At 42.6% G+C, this 26,061-nt stretch overlaps 1 protein-coding gene across 1 annotated transcript in view; it reads left to right on the forward strand.

Annotated features, from left to right (window-relative positions):
• The first annotated feature begins 2,091 nt into the window (after positions 1-2,091).
• Positions 2,092-26,061, forward strand: part of TAFA1 (TAFA chemokine like family member 1) — a 216,261-nt gene continuing 192,291 nt past the window's right edge. Inside the window, exons 1-2 of the mRNA XM_083869786.1 lie at positions 2,092-2,601; positions 4,663-4,783. Of these exons, the coding sequence (XP_083725912.1) occupies positions 4,666-4,783 (118 nt within the window). The 5' untranslated portion in view covers positions 2,092-2,601; positions 4,663-4,665. The remainder of the gene's footprint in view (positions 2,602-4,662; positions 4,784-26,061) is intronic.

The following is a 26,061-nucleotide window of genomic DNA, read 5'->3' on the forward strand; positions in this document are numbered from 1 at the left end:
ATCAAAGCAGGTGTGAGGATGCTTCTGCAAGATTTGCCAAGGACTCCTGTGCTCCTGTCTGATGCTGGGAGGCAGGGCAGGGGAGAGGCTGCAGGCACAGCCTATTTAATATTCTCTCTGTCCCTCTGATCACCCCCTACCCTGCAGAAGCAACATGTCCCCTGTTTCTGCAGAGCTTGTCCTGAGCAATAGCAGCATCTGTCAGGGGTTATAGTGGCATTAGCCTCATGGAGCTGGGAGTTAGCAGTGCTTGGCAGAGTGACAGTTCTGCTGTACCTTACATAAATCTGTATCTTGCATAAATCTGTCTCTGCCTACTCTGTCAAGGTGTGTGGCCACAAATTGTCTGATTCTTCCTGCTGTCCATAAGGCTTTGGAGTTTCTTAGAAAATTATATTTGCTTGAGACCCTCCTCCTTCATCTTTCTTCACACCTCCCCACTCCATGAAGTGAAGTCCCTTTCACTTGTATCTTTCCCACAAAGTCCTAAAAGGTACTTATCTTAAATAGGTATTTATTTTCAATTTAATTCCTATCACCTGCTCCTCACAGGAGCTGCAGAAATCTCCCAGTATTCCTATGGAATTGAATTCCTTGAGCCTTCCTGTGGTTTTGGGAGCAAACCCCAGCAGCCTCCTCCTGCTGACTCCTGCTTTGGGCTGATCCCAGGTAGCTACAAGGTACCAACATTGTTCATCACTATTCATGGTATTTTGTTGCCTCTCATCTGCTTTTTTTGAGCCTTCTAGACCCTTCTGAGGCCAGAAAGGAATAACTACCTCAGTTCTTTGCTGTCTTTCAGTGTCTAAGGAAAACAAAATCCTTGTTAAACACATCATTATATCCCCAACCATACTTGTTCCATGTGTTTTCAAACAAAGCACCTGAAAAGAAAATGTTGACCCCTTGGGAGCATCTCTGGTCACATCAGGCCTGGCCTGAGCCACTCTCTTGTCCCAAGCTCTGCTCAGGGACCTGCTTTGGTGACCTGTGGTGATCTCTTGTGCCACTTTGTCACACCCACCGGCCACCACCAATTGCCTCACTATGTTAAGGCTGTAATAAATTCTAAGCATTGTGGCAGAGACCAATATAACACTCCTGTTGGTCTGCAGGGCCAAGCACTTGGTATGTGCTGCCCAGGAAAATACAGCAGCTCCAAAGGAGACTGTGATCTGTCAAGTAAACTCATTGCACCTCTCAGTGAGTCTCCACTGAGATAGATGTCCTCAGGTGCTGAGATGGAGTTGCTCGAGTGTAAAGGTATTTAGTGCTGGTGTTATTTATGATTGTTTGGTGTCTTGTGCTGGTGGGCAGTGAAGGTGGCACACTCTTCTTCCACAGGTTATGCAGGGGAGAAAAAATAATCCCCCATTGTGTTATAGCACAAGTCCTGAGCTCTTAAAATGGAAGTTTCTGTTTTGTCTCCAAGCCCTTTTTCTTTTGTAGGCAGACATAAGAGCTGTAACACCAAGTGAATGGTATGTACTAAGTCTATACAATGGCTCTTTAAAAAAAATAATTACATATGGTCCAAGAGGGAGAGGAAACCACTCCATTCCTGTAAGTGGCCACTTAAGACGTGGAGAATAAATAACTGCAATAAATAATCTGGCATAGCTGAGCTTCAGCATTTGGGAGTAAATCAGAGCTCTTTCCCCATTGTCTGCAGAGATGCCTCGGAAATGGAGTTGGGAGAAAAGATTCCACCCAGAGTTGTGGCAAAGGTGCTGGAAAGCCCCTGGGAGCATGTGGGAGTCTCCTGTTCTCCCGCGGGTCTCCTCACACTTTCCCTGCACCACCCTTCCCCATTCCCAGGCGTGTGCAAGGGAAGAGACTCCCTTTAATTTAAGTCTCGCTCTCCTCCTGTGAATTAAGTGGCAGAACAAGGCTGGGGAATAAAGGCTCTGCGGGCGGAACCAGTTCTCTGCCGGGCTGCCCAGCCCCTCGCCTCCCCCCTGCCCATCCATCCCTCTATCCCTGCATCCCTCCCTGCATCCCTCCATCCATCCTCCCGCACCCCGAGCGGCCGCTCCCCTGCGCCGTGCGGGCTCCGCTATTTAAATGCGGCTGGGGGGCTGCCGAGCGAGGGCCGTGTCGCTTTAAGGCACATGTGATGCTCTCCCGAGCAGGGAGGGATGTGTTGAAATAGGCTCCGGTACCCGGGAGCAGCGCTCGCACCGCCTTTGCCTTTCCCTTTGCCTTTCCCTGGCCGCCCGAGCGGAGCCGGAGCTGCCGCTGCCCCGCCGGTGCATCATCGCCCCATCACCCCAAAGGGCTCCTCGGGCACAAGGGGGGATGCTAGGAAATGATTTAGAGGTGAAAATGAGAAGCTTTCCACCCCTCAAACCTCGGCCACTTTTCTGACGGCGGTCTGAGAGATCGGATGTCTTCTCTACTCTGGAAACAGGATTTGTAACGGAAAAGAGATTTTTTTTTTTTTTTTTTTTTTTTTTCTTCTCTACTGTTAATCCTGAGAAAGAAGATTATTGGGAAGCTATAAAAGAAATCCCCTTATTGTGATACAGATGGATTTAAAAAAGTATTAGATCTTTCCGATGAACACTACTAGAGTGCTCTGCTCTTGGTTGGATTACTCAGGTAAGGAGCTTCCTCAGGATTTAACATTCAGAAAGCAGGTCTGGAACTCCGCAGATAATAAGTGGGAAATATTCTCTGCTGTGTTTCTAGACTAATGATAAGAGAATCTCTGGGTGAAATTGTGTGTGTGGCAGTTTGCTGACGAACGAGTGCATGGAGAAATGTGTGCAAGAAATGCTGGGTTTGAGCAAAGGTAATTTGAAATAGTGCAGTTTGAGACAGTTTTTTAATATTAAAAAAACCCACAAAAACTAATAATAAAGCCTGAGTGGGTAAAGTCAGTCTGCTGTCCATGTGCTGAGAACATGATGCCGGAGAATAGGCATTTAGCAGGTTGTGGAAGTTTTGCTCTTTCACTGGGATTTTTAAAGTTCAGTTTAAATAACCCGAATACCTGGAATCCCCCTGAGTGAGACTCACCTTTCCCTCTCCCTTGGGGTATAAAAAAAGCACGGGAGCACCAATTATGACAAGAAGGTGTTAATTCCTGGAGACACGGGGAGCCTCCCGGGAGCTCCCTGATCTGAGGAGATGGAATCTGTTTTGCAAGATAAATGGGTCTGAAAAGAGAAGAGAAAAAAGTGCATTGTGTACTGCAAAGCAAACAGTTGGAAATGAAATTAATTATCCACCAAGCAGTGCATCCAGCACTCAGTACAGAGAAAGGAAGAGCCTCATGCTGATCAAAATAATGTTTTGGTATTCTCTATTAATTATACTTGTCAGTTTATGTGGTTCATTTCAACTAATTAGACTTAAAAAGCTTCCCAAAGACTCCGCTGCTTTAAAATCAGGGCGAAAAAAGGATTTATATGCATGCATTTTATTACCACAGCATTTCACTATTTAAATATTGCTCATCTTCCTACCATAGAAATCCCCTGATATTGCATGCAGATTCTTTTTTTCTTTGTAAAGACATGATTTTTTTCCATGCGAGAGATTTAATCTTTCAAAGTCTTTTCTTGCTCTTGTGAAAATGATGTTCAGCTGATTGGATTATTAGATAGGGAGCAGCATCCCGCCATTGGCTGAGTGAGGAGAGTGCCTGAAGTTTGATTAATTTGGCCATCTGAAATGCAGCAGAAGGTGCTGTTAGGGGGACTGGACGATGTGGAGCGTAGCTGAGCCTTGCAAACCTCCCCAATCCTTGCAGACAACGAGAAAGAGCTGCTGAAGTTAACAAGTCACAGGGAAATTCAGCCACTCAGTACAGCCATGAGCACGAGTGTGAAATACCACAGTTGCCTGCACTGGATGGCCAAGTGCACCAGCAGACAAAGAAATCGCCTTTTCCCTTTGCAAAGGGAATATTTTTAAGGTTTTTGACACAATCTGCTTTGTGAAAACATCAAATCTTCTATAGGACACACCTGAAATTCAGTCTGGCCACACTCCAGTCCTTGTACATGCACAGGTCAAACAAAAGGAAGCTGATTTCATCTGGAGAATAGAACATAATTCTGAGAAACAATGACTTTGTTTGGTAGACAGAAACATGATTAATAATTAATGCTTGCAAAAGCAAAAAAAAAAACCAAATAATGTGCTGTTACCTTCTGGGTCTGTAATAGCCTTTTTAGTTTTGGGGATGGAGTATTTTGGATATCTGAGGATGTTTTATGCCTTTCTGCAATGTGTTTAAAGCAGCTTTGATACTGTCTGGACATCATGTTGGGTTTTTTCTGGCTGGTATTGTGATTTTTTTTAAAATTTGGTTTATATTTTTAACTCCCCTGTAAATTGAGCTATGGATCAGTGTGAGAATAATTTTCAGCTTCTATTTATATTGTGGGTTTTTTTTAGTCCTTGGATTATTACAGTTTGATTTTTACCACTGAATTATTAAAGTTATCCAGGCTCCTGTGTTGATGTTTCTTTACCTCAGCTGTCCTTTTTGGGCATGACCTTTGCTGTACAACAATTGCATCCTGCAGGGGGGAATAATAACCCAAAGACATTCAGCAAAGGGAACGAAAAAGAAAAATATTAAAAGCACTGTTGTAATGGAAGGTGACTGTGAGGCATTGGATAATAATGTGTGTCTAATATTTTGTTTAGAGAATGGCAGTGGTCTCTGCAATGTCCTGGGTCCTGTATTTGTGGATAAGTGCCTGTGCAATGCTGCTCTGTCAGGGGTCCCTCCATCACACTTTCCAGCAGCATCACCTGCACAGACCAGGTAGGACTGAGCTCAGCTCTGGCCTTGCAGGCTCTCTGCTTGTGTCTGTCTTGATAAATGACTGACTAATCAAAATTCTCTTTATCATTTAAGTTTTATGACTTGTTTGCCTTTGTATTGCACAGCATCTGTTTTTCTGGTGAGTCTGATGTGTGTTGTGCTTTGCCAATCCAGTGTGGGAATAGCCATCCCTTAATGTTATTTTCTAACCATTTCCCAACATAAGGAACCCCCTTGTGGGTAAAGGTTCAGTTTCTGTGTCTTTGATTCCCACTCCCCTTCTCCCCATTGAAGTTCTGGAATTTCTGCAGAGCTTGGACACTGTGACAGCACAGCTTGGTGGAACTTTGTATTTTTGTGACCCAAACTGGGTTCAGGTTTGTTCCTTAAAGCACCAAACCTCCCTCAGCCACACGTGTGTGCTGGAGGTCAGGAGTTTCCCTTGGATTAAAGAAGACACACTTTGAGGTTCTCAAGTTTACCTCTGCAAATTGATGGGGCTGCAAAAGCAGAGCCTGGAGGAGAATTTGGGGCTGTGAACAGAGTGCAGTGCCTGTAAAGGCAGAACCAACCCCACAGGTTAGCAGTGGAGAGCACAGCTCACTCAGACTGCTGGAACTGCAGGGACAGCACAGCAGTGGTTTTATTGTGTTTTTATTAATAGAAATGGATCACATAACACCTTCAGCTGCTAATTGCACTTTGAAGAATGTGCTGTGCTCAGAGATTGGGGTGGTGGCATTTTCTAGTGCAGTATTTTCATCTGGTTAAAATTAGATGGGCCAAGAATGTCACTTAACCAAATCTGAATCCAAAGAAAGGGTGGGAGAGGCTTTAAGAGTTGTAGCAATGAAAGATGGAAAGTGTTAACTCACAGTGATGAGTCATTTTATGATGTGGCAATTAATATTTTAATGTTTTTTGATCACATGGCGTCCCTTCAAAGGCAGATGGTCTTGACCACAGGTCTTCAGCAACTTTAAAACTCAAAGTTTCTCCAGGTATATTTCTTGCCCAGAAGTCACAGGTATTGGCATTGTCTTGCTTTGTTGTAATAAAACATAAATGTTATAGAGGAATAGACCAAAATCCTTGCTAGGCCAGGTCTCAGTGCCCATGTTGGAGCATCACATTAACCAAGGGTGTTACCTTTACCCCTGGCACTGGAAATTTGGGAGTGAGTGAAGTTTGAGAGGTGAAGGACTTATTTGGGACTTGCAGAGATTTATTACAATGCAATTATTAGTCATGCTGCTGGTTATTTGAGTGTGTCCCTAGTGAAGGAAAGGGGGGAAAAAACAACCCAGCTAAACAGGTCTGTTAAAGGAAAATATCATATCATTTTATGGAATCAGTTGAAACAAGTGACATGATGAGAAAAAATGAGAGCTGGGCAGATCCAGAGCTCTGCAACATTTGCCTAAGCTTGAAAAATCACCTTTTTTATGAAGCAAGAACAGCAAGACACTGAATGCATACCAAATGTTGGGGAAATGTGAAAAAATGACAAAATCTTTCACTCAGAGATGTGCTACAGATAGAGTGAAGGTTTTACAGCTGCCTCATCACCTACTTAGAAGCAGCCAAGCTTCCCCTCCTGCGAGCCTGGCTCAGGCAGCTTCTCTGCACCCTCCATGAACAAGATTGATGGTGTTCTGATCCCAGGCAGCCAATTCCAGTCTCTCAAGAAATAATCCACTACGTTGACAGATGAGTGGAATTTGACATGATGTTCACCTCAAATTCGGATTGTGCTGCACCTGGGAAGTGCCAGCCTGTGAGTGTCCTTTAGGGAAACTCTTAGATATTTTGGACAATTTCTGCTGTCACAACAGAAAATCAAGACAGTGGGTTTTTTTTATAAGACCATGAATTTGCAGTCTGCCAACTGAATGTGAAAGGTTGTACATAAAAGGGATGGAAATATGTTAACTAGCAAACTGAGTGATTTTAATGTATTCAACTGCAGTCCCTGTGCACACCCTATTTTTCATATTTATATTATTAGGAATGCGTAGTTTACTTTTAGTTAGAAACTGTGTAAATAAGATTAAAATGTTCAGTCGAAATAAAAGTGAATAAAAAATGGATGCAGATGAGGCAAAGCATAATTTCAGTAATTTAATACTTGGTATATGAAATTTCAACTTATTGAATCATGACAAATAGAGCTGTAATCAATAGCATGCTCAGCATTCCTTTTCTTTCAGTTTGTAATCTTCCATAGATAATGAGCTGCTCTAAAATAAGAGAATTTGAGCAGTTCATCTCCATCATGGGGCCACTTTGGTACAAGATAATTAAAAAGGCAGGTTCCACCCCATCTTGTGCTTCCCGTGCTTGATGAATAGAAGAGTCTCACTGAGCACAGGAAGGTGCAGGTAAAAGATAAAATCCTCTTGGAGTGTATTTAGCATAATAAACTTGAACTGAACACAGTGGATTAGCACAGTGAATGTATCCATCTGGACCACAGCAGTTAATCCAGTTTTGAAACCCTGGAAATCAAGGGCAATATATTAAAAGGTTAGTTTATCATCAGAGATTTCTGAGCTTGATCTTTTTCTTTTTTTTTCTCTCCTAGAACCTTTCTTAACCAAGTATCTGAATGGGCTGAAATAGATTTTTACACACTGTGCAATCACAGAAGCTTAAAGCCTCTTTCCAGTGCAGAATAATTTTTCATTTCTATAATTCATTCCTTCTTTATTCAGTTAGATGACTTAGCAGAAAGTATGAACCTGGAAACAAATGTGATAAACTGCTCTACATGACAGTATTTGTGATTGACCGTAGCTTTATTTTCTGTGAAATGTTGGCAGGTGGGCACAGGTAGTAAGGCCACAGTAAATACTGCTTGCTGGTGAGATGAATGATGCTGTATTATTTGTGCCTGTTCATTAATTCTTTCTTGTCTCATTAACACGGTGAGAAGTTTGAGTGCTGCTCTTTAGTGCCTTTAAGTACTGATGCCTGTTCCTTTTGACTTTAGGTGAGCAGGAGGAGACCTGGGAGTAAACCTGCAGAACCCCACTGCAGTGTAATTCCCCTTGGGCAATACTCATGGCTTTCTGCAGGGGGTTTTTTTATGACTATATTGCATTTTCACGAAAATCATGTTAGGCAAAGGATGTGTGAAAGCATTCACAGGAAATAACTTTATGTGGAAACAAATCTCCATCTCCTTTGCAAGCTTGTCATTTCTGTGTGATTTAAGAAAAAAAACCAATGGTAATGAAAAGAATTCCATGCTGGTTGTTTTAGTCTCTGAGACACACACACAGTTGTAGGGCTGTTCAATTCGCCTGGGGGTTAGAGTGGACGTGTGATTTGCAGAGTTATCTGACTGCCTGTGATAGTTCATTGATCATCTGATTGATAGGATTGACCCTCCCAGCAGCAGGAAGTAGATGCTGGGATTTGGTGACACAAGATATTAGCAAAGTAAAGGATTCAAGTTCAAAAAAAATTTTAAAAAATCATCCTTTTTATCATGCAATTCTTTGCAAAACTTTGACTTTGCTCCATGACAAGGTGTTGGATGTGTCAGCTAATCATAGGTGACAGCACTGGCCATGTGTTACCATGAAGGACACAGGATTCACCTGTAAGTTTGTGCAAATGAATCAGGCACACATCAAGTTAGTCTTGTGTGCAGTGTAAAAATGTAAGGCAGACACAAGCAGAAAAAAGTACCTACTGTAGCACTGCTGACATTTGCAAATATGTTAATTAAAAATAGGCCTGTTCAGAGGAAGAAATCATGGACTGCATCAAGGCTGGAATTTTATGATGCTAAACATGAAGTACCTTTTATTGTGACAGTAGTTAATGATGTGCCTATTAAAAATCTTCTCAAGAAGTGATTCTCTGTGCTACATATTACAGAGAAGGAGAAATCAGTCTCAAAGCAATTCTGCACCAACTAACGAGGAACATCAACCTAAGGATGCTCTGAGCATGTTTCTCAGTAGACAGCATTTTGCAGAAACTGGAGTCTGTGGCTGTGAGCAAAAAATGTCTTAGTTCTGATCTTGGCCTTCCCACTGATTTTTTTTATAGCCTTGGGGTAAACTGCATATTTTCACATTTCAAAAGGTCTGCTATTTTCATATGCCCCATATATGTGGCTACCCTCAAAACAGGCAGGGTTTTGAATCTAATTCCTCAGGAAAATGTAAATAAAATGCGTCTCTACTTTGTAGAACAATTGCTATTTGGAAGGTGAGCTCAGCAGGATTTTTGCTCTTGGTGTTGACAGAAGCAAGTGTGGCACTAAGTAGTTAATATATAAAGGTTTCTGTGATTAGGAAGGGTTGTGTTTCATTAATCCCATGGTGTGAATGCAAACTGTTGCCTTCAGTAGACAATGTTCAGATTGCCAGGCAGGAACACAGCCAGCCATGGCCACAAAAGGTGACACCTATTGTTTCTTGCTGTGTTAATTACTATGAGAATTTTTTAAGTTCTGAGATGTGATTCAGTTTTCATTTACACCAGCAAAGGCACAGGACGTGCCACAGTGCCCTGGTTTGTTCACAATTAGAAAATTCTGCTCACAAAGAGCTGTTCCAGTCACTGGAAAGATCTCCCTTGTGATACCTTTGTTTGACACACCTGGCCTTCACAGGCTGCTCTTGAAAATGTGAAATTACCAACTGCTAAGTGAAGAAATCCAGGTTGTAAATACCCACTGTGCTCCTGGTCACACACAAAATACATTTGGATGTATGTGGACACATATTTTGTTTAGGAAGAGAACTGATACGACAAAATCGACACTTAAGCATGAGGTAGGGTTTTCTAGCAGCATGATGGCAATGAGCTGCCTGCTGTGCTGGTGTGATGTGCTTGTTTACAGCAGCACACTCGATCAGAAGTATTGCACTCTGTGATTTGGATTTCTTGATTTATATTTTTTTTCTGAAAAAATCAAACTTCCCAAACAAAACCAGCATGGCTCCAGGGTGTGCTTGCAGGTAGGGTAAGATTGGGGGTTTTTGGAGCCTGTGAGCTGTTGCCTGAGGCACAGGGCAGTAAAGGGGAAGGGATAGGTTGGCATTGCCAGGGATCAGCCAGTCTTCACTGGCTGGTCAGTGGCAGGAGGAGAAGGGCAGCTGGGATCCTCACAGGTTGGTGCAGGTGGAGGAAAGCTGTCACCAGTCAGAATACAGAATGACTAAAATGACTAAGTTGGAAGAGACCTCCAAGATCATTGAGTCCAACCCAGCCCCAACACCTCAACTAAACCATGGCACCAAGTGCCACATCCAGTCTTTCTTTAAACACATCATTATAGACACACTGTGATGCAGTTACAGCTGAATGTGTTGCCTTGTTACTCCTGATCCAGGGAGGTGCAGCAACCTGAGGGGGACCTTGATAAACCGTGAAGAGCAGCATGGCCAAGGTGGGCACTGGGGCCCTGAGCAGCCCAGGGAGGCTCCCCAGGAGCTGCTGGAAATGTGGCTGGAAGAGGTGGACACTCCCTGTGGGTGGGGGCACTCCTGGGGTCACCCTCCATGCACACCTTGTGGCAAACAGGATGGCAGAGTATTCCCAGAGGGACAGGGATGATGGCAGAGTGCTCACAGAGAGACCAGAGGGATGGAGTCTCCTCCCTGGCTGCCTTGCACTGACCCTCTGTGCTCTCCTTTAATCCCCCTGCTCTCCCCTTCCTCCTGGCTGTGCTCCTGTCCCCACCCTGTGTCACTCCAGCTCTCCCTCAGGCAAAACAAATCTCTCTTGTCATGGCAGGAGCTGCCCTGGGGACACAGGGACCAAGAATCACCTCTTGCTCTGCCCCAGCAGCATCTCCTGTGTGCTGAGCCTCCCTGTCCAAGTGCAGCCCCGGGGCCCTGGTGAGTCATGCAGGGACCTTTCAGTGCACACCACTATTTGTAGCTCTCTGCCACGGCGTTAAAAGACTGTGAGAATTCATTCTGTGCTGGTGAAGTCCCAAGGAAAATTTGGCACCTACAAATATAAACCCCCAAAGGCAGACTACATTGCCTTGCACTGAAGTATTTCTGCTGATAGCATCAGAAACATGCCTTTAATGATTAGCCTGCTTTAGTCCAAGGCTCATTTATATTTTAGAGAGCAATATTCAAGTGCATTGCTTTGTAAGATTGATGTGTTTTCCCCTATAAGTCTGATATTATTTTATCCTGTACTGTCTATAATCTTTGAATTTCCTTCTGAATGTTTTTCTTTCCACTCTGTGAAACCAACCTTTGCTGTGAGTGAGATTTTTATTTTTTTTTCCTGGTGGAACTCAGCATTTTCTGCTGTTTTCAGATACCCTGCACACAGAACATTTTTCTCCAGCTGAACTTATTCCTTTGCATGGGACTGTTGCTGGAGCTTTCTGTTCATCGTGCCCTGGGTAGGGACCACGAGGGCTGCAGCACAGTTGGAATCTAAATTTGTGAGACTCAGGCAGTGCTGCACAATGGGGAATCGGGGGTGTAAATTAAGCTGAATGAAGTTACAAAGCCCAATCTTTCTGTGACTCATATTTCCACGCTCTGTTTGGATTGTTTCTTGACATCTCCCTCTTGCCTTCTGTATTTCTTTTGTATAAGTTTGCCCCTTTTCCTTCACAGTGGGTAAAGAGAACACTCCTGCCCTTCTTGAAAGGTCACTTCAGTGACAGCAGCGTGCAGGGTCACTGTTGCTATCATCATAATCAATAACTGTGTCCTGCTATTCCATTGTAATCCTTATTTTGAGAAAACAGCTCAGCTTGGGAACTGAATTGATGGCAGGAATGGAAAATTTTACTGGTTTTTGGAGGTTGTGAAAATGATTCCTTGAGAATCAGCAAGTGAAGAACAGCACATTAACAATCTCTTGCCTGGGATGGGTACCCCCATTGTGATGCAGTGTCTCTGAATTCCAAATAACCCAGGGAATAACCTGCTCTCCATGAGCAGCTCCCACCCAGCCACATGTGCTGGGAGGTTTTTGGAATTGGGCAGAAATATTTCTTCCATGAACAGTTAAGTTTTATTTGTATACCATGCACCTTAACTCTCATTAAGTGAGTAGGCAACTGAAAACCAGCTTAAGCAGTGATCCTTATGTCTTGATTATCAGGAGAGCTGTTGGTTCAGATTAAAGGATGTCTTTAATCCATCCTCATGCATGATCCATGGATCCTACTGGATTAATTTAGTTTGCTGTAGTTGACAAATCTGAATCAACCCTCATTTTGAACCTACCAAAACACAGTGAGCAAAATGCACTGACAATTAAACTGTGTACAAATGAAAGTTGTATCTGTGGAGAACTGGATTAAAGACTCCTATGAATGTACATGTCATTTTGTTGGAAAGAGAGGAAGCTGGGACTGTGATTTTCTTGTGCTGTAAATAATGTCAGCAACCAAAGGCTCTACAAATCAGCCTGGGTGCAGGCAAGAGCCTCAGGATCTAAACTGCACACTCTGATAAAACTTTATTTTTACTGTCCTCATTAATGCTCTCCAAAACTGCTGCTAAATATTTCTGGCAAGCAAGGCTTCAGTTCAATTGGACTGTGTTGTTCAGGATTTATTAATTATAATCTTTTCTTGCAGAGTCTATTTATATTTGATCATGACATTAATTGGTTGCCAAAACAAACTAGAGTTAATGGTGTTTAATTAAGTGGTTGAGAGCAAGCAAGGACATTTTATTTGGAAAATTGGCTTCATTGATTTATATGTTTGTTTCTGTAAAGAACATGCAGGAATGAAGGGAACCTATTGGTTAGCACCTTTTTCCTAAGTGCTGCCCAAGAATCACAATAACACCGTGGTGACTTTGAACACGTTCAAGAGTTTAAAAGTATCTGTAGTTCATATATTTGCCTATATAAACATATTAAAAAGTAAGTGTTCACATTCTGAATTTAAATAAAACCAAGAACCAGACAGAAATGAGATCAAATAACAATGAAACTACCATTAAGGTCATTTTCAGAACACTGCATTTTGAAAAAAAACCAAACGTTTTAGAGCAGAGCTTAACTTCATTTCTGGACTGGCTAAATGTGTTGAGGATAAGGAATATAAAATACACAGAAATATGACTAGATAGGTATTTCCTGTAATTATATTCATTAAAAAACTCCATTATTTTATTTCTATGATATAGTAATTCCAATGCTTTCTATCTTGTGCTTAAAAATTGGCTAATTTTACAGTTCAGAAACCTTTGAACACCAGCCTATTCCATGTTTTAAAGCCAAAATTGGAACTGAGTAGGAAATTCTGAGGACTTAATATCTGGGGGTTTTGTTTGTTTTTAGGAATCCCTTTCCTAAGTTGAAACTTTAAAAAGTGGCTTGACATCTTTGTGCCTTCTTTATTTCTGCCTTGATATTCCTCTTTGGGGGGGAAAAAAATATCTGTGTAGGTATCAGCAGCTACCCAAAACAAGCCATCATCCTGATAAAGGCATAAATCCTGTCTGGAAACATAAATTCAGGTCTGCCAGTGGCTGCCTCTTTCCCAAGAGGAATCAGGACCATGGAGAGCTCAAATTCAGTTCCAGAGTGGACATGAGGAAGGTCGTGTGTGTCCTCCTGGCTGGTGCCAGCTCTTCTTTTGGTTTAGAGCAGCACTGAAATTAAAGGAGATTTCCAGAAGTTACCCTTTTCATACAAGGATACACTTTCCATTAAACAGCAGAGATCTGGGGGAAAATCTTGCTGTAATCATAAACTCTCATGGCTAAGCTAACACAATTCACTGTGACTTCCATTAACACATTAAATGCCTCTTTTTGGTTACTTGCATGGAGTGTTTTCAGATTTGGGTGGTCACCCAGCCAGAAGTCACTGCTGCGTTCAACAGAACAACCCCAAGGGATGAGGAGATGCTCACAGAGGTTTTTTTTTGAGTTTATAATTGTTTTCAGTGTGCTGGGGCAGCATCTGATAGAGAATGAGTGTGTCTGAGCCAGCTCCCACATCTGTAGCATAATTATTTCTTCAGCAATATCTTTTTGTGAAGCTTTAAAATGCATTTTTTTTTTTTTTTCCTTCCAGGTAATTAGAAACTGTTTTTCCTCAGCTGAAATCTCAGTGCTTTCTCCATTAAGTCAGCTGCCTGGGTGGTGTTTATCCTAACTTTGTTTTGAGTTTCTCCAACAAATAGATGACTCCTTTAGTTGTAATTTAGTTTCTCTTGGTATTTCTATTATCTCTTCCTAGTTGGCAGGCAAGGAAATCAGATGTGCATCAAATGAAACCATTTGTCATGGATTAGTGCATGCAAATGCCTCGATAACAGCAGTAGACAAAAGCTCTGAGTGTCTGACTTAGGAAGAGAAAATTAACGAGGCCAAAGCAGCACTGATAGCTGTCCCTAAATGAGATTATTCAATGCCTAAGAGCAGGGCAACACTTCTGTGCCCTCCCTTGACATTTGTCCTCTGCTGAAATCTTAATGCATTAGGGAAATTCACAGTGGAGCCTGTGAATTTTCTGTGGCAGCTCCTGGCTTTCCCAGGAATATGGAGAGACACCAGGACCTTCCCTCTATCCATGGAAACCCATCTGTACCCCCAGCAGAAGTGGACAATGAGGCTCACAGGTTGGCAAAAGTAGAGAAAAGACATTAATGATCCTCCAAAACCTTGTATCCCAATTTGCCACAGCACACTGGGAGCCAGGAGAGCTGCCAGGCAGGACACAGGGAATTCTGTTGAGGTTGGTTGTATCCTCCTCTGCGACTTCTTTGGAAATATTTTGCATTTCCTTCTTTCCCCGAGGGCAGAATTGGGTAATTGTTTAATGCTGATCCCTGCTGTTGACAACACGCTGAATTGAATGAGTTGAGTGGTTATTAGATATTTATCTCAGGCTTGTCGTGGTTACTCCAGCTCCATTATGAGCCTGGTTGGTCTCTTCTGAGTCCCAGGAGGTAAATGTGAGCTCTGGAATTCCCCACTCGAAGGATGGAGAGGGAGGAAGAGCTGGAACACAGTTGTAGGAAGGGGAATTTTGAGATGCCCTGACTGGGAGCAGGCTGTGGGCAATGAAAATCCAGGACATTGTATTTCTAACCCTCCAAAGCCACCCCTGGGAGACCACCAGGCACAGAGGTTGTCATTTAGTGCAAGCTCCACAATGCAGGCAAATTACCAGCTGTTTTCTGTGGGGTTTTATCCTGTTTCAATCTTTATTTTTCCTCTCCTTTCCTCTAAATCAGTTTCCTTTTTTTTCTCTAAATCTTGCTTTGTGTAAGCTCCTATGGCTGTCACTTTTGGAAAAGGCTTTCTGAACTCCCTCCTCTCAGTTCATGCACCTTGATGTGGTGTTTGAACAACAGAATTACCTTTGATTTCACCCCAATTCGAACACCAGGGATATCTTAATAAACTCAATAGTTTCAAAACAGTTCTATTTTAAAAGTGTCAAAATGAAGCTATTTGATTAAAAAAAAAAAAAACAACCTTTAAATGCTAGAAAGAATTTCCTACTTCCTGATATTTGTTGGATAGATGAAGTGTTATTAATAGATTAAGTGTTTTTAAAGTGATAGTTAAGAAAAACTGGGGAAAATAGAAATCATTAACTCTTCTACCCATAGGAAAAACTATTTCTGTTGATCAGAATCTTCCAGTGGGAAAGATTTTGTGGTGGTTTCTGGTGTCTGCACACCCCACACGTGTTTTGATTGGTACCTCCCACAGGCAGTGTGGGACTGAGCAGCTCTTTGTACCAGTCAATCCTCTGAGGTTCTGCCTCTGCAAGTCCCCCCATAACCCTGTTCTGAGGTGAAATGAATTATTTCTCACGTTCCTTTCTTGTTTTTGAGCCTATCAAAGGAAAAGGTGTAATCTGTATTGTCTAGAGATGGAAACAAGCTACAAAGTAGTATCAGGTTTATACTGAAGTCCTTCTCTGGAGGGTTGTGTGTCTCTAGTATGCTGCTCCTTAGATCTGAGGGGCTGTGCTCTTTAACAGGTGAGAAGAGATTATCCCTTAGTCCTGACAGAATCTGTGAATCAAAATCTGGAGGGAAAATTCAGGCAGAGTTTAGAATGCAAACCTGCTTTAAAATGTAACTATAGTAAAATAATTTTCTCTGTATAATGCATTATATAAATTAGTATATTAAGTTTCAGATGTCCTACTCTGAGCTGTGTCCTGTCTGCTTTCTAAGTGCTTAAATGTCCAGATTTCACATAGGAGGCAAAGATATGAACAAAACTCAAATATGCCTTTGTCAGGAGGGATTATTCCATATTTTGATGGCCCATACAAGTGTCAGAGCCTCATTTGCTATAAAGGCAGCCTGGCTTTACAGGGACTCTAGCAACAACTGCCTGTTTGGTTCTTTTCTCTGTATGAGCAGCCCAGGGACAGCCTGTGCAGGATCCAGCAGTGCCATCAGAGCAAACAGCTCTCCCCCAGGAGCTGGGAGAACATTTCTGGAAGCTGAGATGGAAACAAGGGGGGTTTGGTTACTCTGCTGCCCACAGCCTGCTCTGGGGGCTGCCAGACCCTGTCCTGCAGCTGTACCGAGAGCAGGACCCCCTCCCTGGTGCTCTGTCCTTGGCACTGGCCGGGTGATGGATCAGGGATACTCTCAGCTCCCTCCTTCCATGGAATCAAGTGCTTTGCTCTAAGCCAACTTCATGCTGGCTTAAACTTCCACGGTGGTTAATCTGTAATGGCTCAGGCTGCCCCAGCTGAGAGTGTAAAGAGCACTCATGTTCTGGTGCTCAGTTGACAAACAAGTTGTGCCATGTCAGGGAGTGTTTTCCTATCCAGGTAATGTTTTCCTGTCCAGGAAATGCCCAGGCTGATCCATGGACAGACAGTGCCAGCTTTGCTTCAAGTCTGGAGCTTCCCACTTTCCACTGAACTGCTTCCTAAAAAAGACGTGAAGATTGGGCTTGCTTTAGGACAGGAAGGCTTCCTCTTTAAACATGTTTCTCACTTGAAACCTACATTTCCCACCTGAGTTTAGTGCTGTGCTTCCAGCCTTTCCCAGGCAGTGCAAAATGGATTCTGTATAACTCCGTGTATTTTTTGGAATGTGACTAAATTGCAAATATTACCTGCCCACTGTTACTCAGTTCTTGCAGGCCAGTTACAGCAAGGTGGAAATTTGTGTTAAGATAAATGTCATCCTATAAAGGGAAAAAAAACCCAGGCTGTTTCTTTTGCTATAATTGGAAAAAAAAAGACCCAAAACTTTAATCTCTTGATTGAGTCTAAAAACACAGATCACACTAGGGAAAGCCCTAGAAGATCTGTCCCAAAGGAGGACTGAGCTCTGGGAATCCTGGGTGGAAGAGAACCTGTGAGTCCTGTCTTGTTTGGGCCAGCCATAGGTGTGGGCACACACACTTGGTGGGGACAGGATGGTGTCAATGTACTGTCCTTCCCCACTGATGGCCATTTTTGGGCTGTGGCTGTTGAGGTTGACTGCAGGGGTTTTTCTTCTCGTTTGTTGGAACCTAGAAAACCTCCCATCTGGAGAAAGGTCTTCTCCAGGGTTTTTATCTCTGTTTCAGCAACACAAAGGCTCAGAGGCTCTACAGATACTTATCAGCATTTTTGTTTCATGTCAGGACTTTTTGCTCATTTTGCTGTCATGGAATGAATTGTGTGTCCCACTCCAGACTGGAGTCACCTATTTGGGCTGGGGGGTCCCGGCAAGGGATCATTTTCCAGAGGATCCTTCTCCTCTCATGCAATGAAGAGGTGACTGAGCACCAGCTGCTGCCCTTGGTCTGGCTTGCAGAAAGTATCTGAAGGCTCTCATTAGGCCTTGAATATCAAACCAAGACTTGATTCCCTCTCTGCTGATGAATTAATGTAAAAAATGCTCATTGAATCTCTTGTGGTGATAAGCTTTCAAATTCCTGAGTAATTGTAGCAAATTTTCTGTTGTGACAATTGTTTATTTTTAGTTTGAGAGAATAGAGGATAACAGTCTACATTTTGAAAAGCAGCGTTGCTTTTGTTGTGTGACTAAAGCAGTGTAAATAATTGAATTTTTTTTTTATATGACAGCCAAAGCAAGTTATCAAGTGTTGGTTTGGTGCAGTATTTACATTTTGAAATTAGTTTAGAACCACTCGATTGTTTTTCTGACTAAGTGGAAAACAAAAAAAATAGAAAACGGAACCTGAAACAAATTGACAAATTTCTAGACACTAAAAGAAGTAGGAGGAAATGGCCAGATAAAGAAAAAAACACCTAAGGATGGTACTTCTTCTTTCCTTAAATAGATTTAATTCAGAATATCTCTAATCAGAAGTTGTGTTCTGCTTTAGGGGCTGGCTCTTCATCTTTCTCCCTAAAGTGGAGCTGTGGTGTTAAGATATGGCTGGAAGGGAGAGTGCCTTCCAACAGCTCTTCAGTTTCACATCTTGGATAAATAAACAGGAGAGCAGAGGTGAGACATCAGGATTTTTCTGTCTCACTTTTTATGATCCAGCAAAGACCCCCAGTCCATAGCCCTCAGTCTCCACGGGTGAGGCAGTTGTTCTGGGGAGGTTGGAAGGGTTTTGAACAGCCCCTGACCCTGCCAGAAAGGGAGGAGATGGACAAGGCAGGTCTAAAATCTCTGCCACTGAAGCTGAGCTCATGGCTCTGCTCTGAGCTGGTGGGGGCAGTTTCTGCTCATTCAGAACTTAAATGTGGAAAGGAGGTTTTAACTAACAGAGGATGTGTGTTACAGGAGCAGCTTGTTCCAAAGTTTGCCCTCTGAACAGGGACCACTTTGGCAGATTTTCCTTTCTCTTGGAGGAAAGTTGGATCCCGGCCCCCAAACTCCCAGAGCAGTGTGAAAGACAAAGACTTTCTGCTACTCTGCTGTGTTTGAACTCAAAGCTTGACCTGTAGCTTCTCTCTGAGTTTTGGGGGAGGCTGAGGCTGCCCCAGCCCTGCCCGTGGCCTCTGCCCATCAATTCAGGAAGAAGCAGGAGCCCAGAGGGAGGGAAGGCAAAGCTCTGACAGACCCCTTTTTGTCTGCAGTGCTGTTGTGTTATGCTGACTCCAGTCATCTCAAGATCTCTGCTAATTTAATGAGCACATTTCCCTCATCAGTGTGACAGTTATCCATGTCAGACACCAATTCTCCTCCTCCTTTAGCACATCTGCAGCAGCAACTCCACTGTCCTTGAGGAAACTCAGACTGAAATGTTACCTTGAGAGATGCTTTTAGGGTGGTTTTTTTTTGTTGTTGTTGTTGTTTTTTTTTTTTTTTTTTTTTTTTTTTTTTTTAACAAAGTCTTCGTACTAGAAATGTATTTCTTTATCTCAGTAATACATAAATTTCACATAAAAAGTGTTGCTTTGTACAGTACCACTGTTCTCCTCTGGAGAAAGTGGCATCATCTCTCAGCAATGGAGCTCTGTGTGCTCTAATAGCAGTTGTGAAAACTGCACCTAATTGTGCCTTTTCCATTGCAGGGAGGGTGGAGGGGATCATGGTGGTTTTCGTACATGGACATATTTGTTTTAAAGTAGTAGGACTGGCAGTAAGTGAGTTGGGGGTTATGTGCCAGGAGATGTTTTGTGAAATACAGACTTGTGGAAAAAAACCAAAACCTCACACACTTCTGGTAGGACCATACCACTTTCAGCAGGATCCAAATTTGAGTAAAATTGAGAGGTTGAGATCTGATGTGTTGGGTTTGGCCAGGTTTGGTGGCAGTAGAGGGGCTACAGGAGTGGCTTCTGTGAGAAGCTGCCAGAAGCTTCCCCCATGTCTGACAGAGCCAATGCCAGGGGCTCCAGGATGGCTCTGCTGGCCAAGGTCAAACCCCTCAGAGAAGGAGGCATCACAATAATATGGTGGTTTGGGAAGGAGAGAGGGAATTTGAGACAGAAACTCAGCCTAGAAAGATTGAAGGCATGGGGGGAAAGTGGATTTGAGACTTTTTTTTATTATTAATATTTCTCATCATTCTGCTCTGGTTTGGTAATAGATTAAAGTGATTTCCCCAGGTGAAGTCTCTTTGGCCTCTGACAGTCACTGGGGAGTGGCCTCTCCCTGCCCTGCCTTTCCTTTTGTCTGTCCAGCTGGGAGGAGCAGGGATGGAAGAGCTTTGGTGGGCACCTGGCATCCAGCCACACCTCACCAAGGGTTTGGGTTTTTTATTTTTTTAGCAGCCCAAAGCACAAGCCTCTTTCCAAAGCCTTGTGATGCATGTTGAAGTCCCAGCCCAGTTTTGTGATATCTTTTCATGCTGTTCCCCATCTCAGTGGATGATCTCTTGCTGTCAAATCTCAGAGCCCCAACTTTCTGCCAGCAGAAATAGAATAGGGTGTAAAACACTTAGGGTTTTGATGGCCCTTCATGTGGAATGGAAAATGTAGATTCATTTCAGAGCTGACAGAGAGGTGATTATTTATGTTTCTTAGAACACAACGAAGAACGTCCAAGAATCTTTTTTTACCATTATGGATGACTTTCCTTGTATTTTTCACATCGTTCTTTTCTGAATCATGACAAAGTGAGATTAAACAACAAACAGCCCCTGAGATCTGTCATTTTCTTTCCAATGATTTGCATAGGATGGTGCCCATAAATTATGGAGGCAGTTACTGAATAGTGTGAATGCACAAGTACTTTGTGTATACTTTCGAGAAGCATCCTGTGTATTATATCTGCACAAGATAATGATGCAATTCTATAAAAAAAAGCTGCTAAACATTTTCAGGATGCTAAACCTTGAGGCAAGGGTGCTAATTTCTTTCTTTTTTAACATAAAGATGAGAAGTTTTATGCTGGATTATATAACACTCTGCCTACCTCTCTTCTTATTTGTTTAAACATCAAAATTACAAAAATCCTCAGTGTTTTAGACACCTTCCTTTGTCTGTAAATCCTCCTTCTGTAAATGGGAAGCTTGGGGAAGATGCTCTAAGAAAATGAGGCTTAATTCTGTTCTGCTGCAAAGACTCCTTATTTATGGCTGCTTTTATGTTATGAATTTCCATTCATTAATTCTGGAGGAGGGTGGAGGAAGGGGGCAGCGTATCATCTCCCAAAGTGAGAGGGTGTGGACATGCTCATGGCCAGGCTTGTCTAACCTTTTGCTCTCTGTGGCACAGGGATATTCACTGCTGGCTTCTGTGCATTACCTCATCTTGTGGTGCAGAGATTCATTTTTAGTGTGCAGAGCTGGAATCTTCACATGATTGTCCTTTGCTCTTCCCTAATTTCTTGTCTTCTCAGTACAGCCTACAGTGGGATGCTCACAGCAGCAAGGCCTTAGGCTTGGGTAACTCATGGGTAACTCAGCGCTAAAAGTTTCCCTTTGGCTACCAGGTCTTGCCCTCTGTTATTCAAACACTCACAAGGGTTTGGGGTTCTGGCTGCATTCCTGCTGGTCCTGATGAAGACTGAAATGTTTTCAGTCCTGCTGTTGCTGAGAGCATCTTTCCTCCCTGTCCAAGTGCCAGTCTGGGACAGGATGTTTCCCCTGGGACCACGGCTTGCCATGGCCCAGAGCAGCAGGAACAGCACTGTGAGGGACAGCAGAAAATCCCTGGGAAATGGATGCTACTGCCTCCTGCAGATTTCTCCCCCTCCTCCCTGAGAGAATTTCTGCTGCCCCAGCAGCAGTGGAGGTTTCTGACTAGTGAAGTTTTCTCCCTGCAGCTGCAGGGACAAGCAGTGTCAGAGCTGCCCTGGCCAGGCACTGCAGGAGCTCAGCACACCCTGATTTTCTATGTCCCTCTTTTCTGTGCCCCCAGGGCAGTCTGGCTCTGTCTGTCCTGGGGCACAGCTCTGACAGCTGGCAGAGGTGCTGGGGAGCTGTTGTCCCAGTGGGACAGGTCTCCTGCCCCCATAAGGTAAAGGCCTAGGTGACCTGGGGGTTGAAAAGGCACAGGGCTTCTGCCATTCTTTAGGGTAAAATCACTCACTCAAATTCCCTGATTTCTATTGGTTTGTTATCTGTCTGCCCCTTCCCCAATAAAGAAGATATACCTCTAATATTTTTATTTTACATTCTGTTTTCTGGTGGCCAGACCTCAGTGCTCACAGGGATAGGTTTTCTAAATGAAGTACTTAAAATCATAAAGGATAAATGTATGAAACCTGAAACCCACATCAATTACCCTGCCTTTGCTATTCTCTAGAAATATTTTTCTTATTACATTTTGAATTATGATTCCTGTAACAAATTCTAAAGCATACCTATTGACTCAAGTGCAGAGAATGCTTAAAGTGTCATTAAGCCTGCCATGGCTCTTTCTGTCAATAATTCATATTTGGGTAAGTGCAACTCATGCTGTAAACAAAGCCATGGCAAACTGGGGGAAGGTGGTGCTGGCGTGTCCATTCCACAGCTTTGCATCCACAGCTTTACTGTAATCCAACTCACTTCTTGCTTTGCATTTCCCACATTCACATGGATTTCCTCCACTAAAGGGGTTTTCAGGCTCTGAGCCCTTCTGTGTGTATGGCAAGATCCAGGAGCTGCAAATCCATGAAATCAATCTGCTTGGTGATCTTCCAGTAAATAGCACCTGAGTTTATGGTTTGTTCAGCTTTGTGATGGATCATAATTTGGATTTAGAGCCGTTTGCCAGCCTGGTGGGCAGAGGGGTAAATCTGCTCCCCTTGGGAGCCTCCAGCCTGGCAGCACCTCAGCTCTGTGTGATGCTCAGAGCCTGGCAGGGAGAGGATGATCCAGTGACTCCCTGCTCCTGGTAGCTGTGCCTGGGGATTTAGGGAAGTAGCAGGCTTTTTTTACTTGCCAGATATTTGGCTTCCATCACCCTTCTGGCAGTGATGGGTTTATTAATTATCATTTTTATCATGTAATAGTCTAAAGCCCTAAAATATCAAATTGTGAGCACATCTGCAGATTAGGTTTAATTTTTAGTGCTTTTCTGTATCTAGATAGATATTATTTCTCTATTGGCAATATGAAATCATTCTAGTTGAAGTGTTAAATATCTGTATTTTATTCATTTTTCCCTTTCGACCAGAATCATGCCAACATCACAGCATCTTGCCCAGCTGTCAGTATATGAAGATGTTCTCTCCTTATAAATCTCTTACATAGTTACACCACATGAAAGAGTGGAGGATATAAAGATTTCATCTGTATGCTTTCCCATAACTTAATTTATATTCCCTAATTTTCCAAGGAGGGGAACTTCCCCACCTGTGAGGAGAAAAAGAGAGGTAAACTATGGAACATTGTTTTTAATGGCAGCAGTGAAAGTGTTCTGTGATTTGGGATGTTAGAGCAAGTCTGCTGGGAAATGGATTAGTAGGCCAGGAGAGAGTATTGTGATCAAAGTGCATAGTAAATTAATTTACCTCACACTCCAGCAATTTATCACATAGATATCACCTCTACACGTGTAAAGATATATGAGCATGGATGTGATATTGCTCTAGTGCTTATATCTTATTCCTGAACCTAAATAATTTAACACTCCTGCTTTAACCTTATTGAAATATTAAAACCCTGCCATTCCTTAGATTTGGCTTTGTTACAACTGTTACATTACATTTTTGTGTCATTATGACACCCGTTGGTAGCTGCAGCCCAGACAGGTCTTTGGCTGAATAGAAAGCAAAGCTGGTATGAAATGCAAAGAAATCTCATGATGAACAAGGATATGCTTTGTAAAGTAGGAGGAATAACAGATTCACTGACATCAGGAGCCTTTTTAAAAATAAGTTTTTCATTTGCTCCCCCTTGCAACTTTTTGGCTTGTAGTCATTTCCCATCTCTAGAGCAGTTCTGAGTGCTTTTTCAAGTTGCACTAGTTATGCTGCACAATTAGACTTGGCTGGTAAACAGTTCATTAAAAATATCTACTTCAAAGCAAGATGAAAGGCAGCTCTCAGAGGTTTAGATGGAGAATGGAACGAAATAAAGATCCACCTATTGTTGAAGGGCCTCGAGGTCGGGGAGTGGAGGTGGTGCAGTAAAGTTGGGCAAAGAGAATTCACAGTTTATGTCCTGAATTAAGGGGGGAAGAGTTTTTCTTTGCTACTTTTGGGCTAGGGAAGTGCTCTGACACTGAGCTCTGCTGTCCCTGTGCCTTTGACTAAAACCTGCCTCGTTCCTCAGCAACTCTTTCCCATCAAAATCCCGAGGGGCTTCTCCTCAGGAGGTTTCAGCTGTACAGAATGTGTGCTAACAGCTTACAAAACAAATTCCCCCAGAAAATTCCCAATTATCTCAGTGCCTGTGCTCAATTCAGTGAGGGTGAGGTGGTCCCTGCTGCTCTTGGAGCTGGCACAGGGCTGCAGAGAGAGGATCTTCCCCTCTCCTGCCATTCCACAGCCTCCTTCCAATGATTCCTTGGCTCCTCTCTGCAGAGCAACCAGTTTCTTAGAATCCCTTCATTGCCTGTGTTCCTCTAATTAATTACATATCTCCAGGTCTTTTAAAAATCTGTTAATTGGTCTATGTAGCTGTCTGTTTTTCCTGAAGTCTGAAACCATTTTGTGCACATCTTATCTAAGTGTACAATCAGCTAAATTAATACTAATTACAGTTTCCGAGGCTCTCTTGAATTCATTTTCTGAAGGGAGAAAAGTTTTCTTGATGTTTATTTACAAGTAGAGGTCATGAACATCCCTGTATTAATCTTTTTTGATTACTAACACCTGATAACTCGGATTGCTTCTTCCTAAAGTATTTTTGGTTCAATTAATTTGCCTTTACTGCTGGATCTAACACACATCCTGCTGTAGTAAATCACCTGCTAATGAAAGTACATCTTCTTAAATCAGTTCAGACTTGCCTTGTTAGACTTCTGTTTGAGGGAAAAAAATGTACTTAAAAATACTTACAGAAAATGCAAATAAAAAATAGTTACTGAGATAATTAATTTTAGTTGAAATTTTTCAAGTGAAATACTCTGACCAACCCTTATTTTTTTTTTGAGTGGGCTTGACCAACATCTGCATTTTTCTTTGTAATTTTTTAGCATAGAATTATTAGTGTTTCTAGTAGTTTTTTTTTCTGTTTGAGTCTCAGAACTTGTACTATCAGTATGAAAATATGGACCAAGGGAACCATGAAGTGTTTTGCAGAAGCTCATAGAATGATGAGCTGGTGTAAATATTGTAACTCAGACTCCAAAACTGCCAAGAAAAAGGGGATGGGAGAAGTTGATTGTCTTGTACAGGGGAAAATCTTTCCAAGCAAGCAGTTGGCTCTCAGCTGAGCTTTCACCCTCCTTTTATTCCACCAGCACAACGTAGGCACCAAGTAAAACCACATTGATTCAGTGGCATTTGACCAGCATTCCCCAAAAACCTCAGGGAAGTAGATAATTATTCCAGGCTTATACAGAAAATCAGCTTTAGACCCTCTACCAAAAGAAATCCACTGATGGCTTGTGTGAGAGATTTCAGGTGAGCCTGGTGACCCAACAGAGAAAGGAGTGAATGTTTCATCAGGACACTTCATCTTAACCAGGGCAAAACGAATCTCTGCCACTGAGGCAGAAAATTTGTCATGGCAGCTTTTGTTGAGGCCCTTTTGTTGAGGGAGAGTGTGGTGTGTGGCCGGGTCTGCAGGTGCCAGGGGAGTGTTTGGGTGGTCAAAAGGGAAGAAGGATGCAGTGATCTTAAATAAAGAGGCCAAAACTGCAGAACCACTTTGCAACATGTCAGACTCTCCACAAATCAGCATATGGTGGGATTCAAAAAAACAGATTAGAGACTTAGACAACTAATAAACTGTAGATATATTTGGATAATTTTTTAGGTTACAATCTTCATTTGTCAGTATAATCTAGCTATTCCAATCCTAATTTAATGTCTCTAGTGCAAATCCTAGTTATGCCTGCACTAAAACCTGCACCTGTCTCCCTGATGTCCGTGATATCTGTTTTTTTAATCTGATACAATACAGTTAGAACAAAGTTCTTCTATTTATCACAGCTGTAGCAGGCCTCATCACTGTGTCAAATCTCAGTTTTTGGTGTTGTCCACTGTATATAATTTCACCCTGCCTGTAACTTGAGTATCATCTTCAGCTCCTGTCATCCTGGCTGTGTCTGAATCATGCTGCATGAGCCATCTAAGATGCAGCTGTTGAAGTTTATATGTGCAGCCAGAAGCCTTATTGAGGTTCTTGTTTCATGCTCTGATTATTTCCACCTTCTTTTGTTCTTCATAAGTTTTGTTGCACTGTGCTGGAGTCTGTCCTTATAGCCGGTACCTTGTTTTCCCTCTTACCTGGTATCCCCTTTGCTATTGTATCAGTTGTTGACTACCTGGTTTGATTTTTAATAGTATTTTTTGTCTGTTCCCAGCAGATTCATTTCCTACTTGT

The sequence above is a fragment of the Zosterops lateralis genome (assembly GCF_965231275.1).
Source record: "Zosterops lateralis genome assembly, chromosome: 11".
In the NCBI taxonomy this organism is placed as follows: Eukaryota; Metazoa; Chordata; class Aves; order Passeriformes; family Zosteropidae; genus Zosterops; species Zosterops lateralis.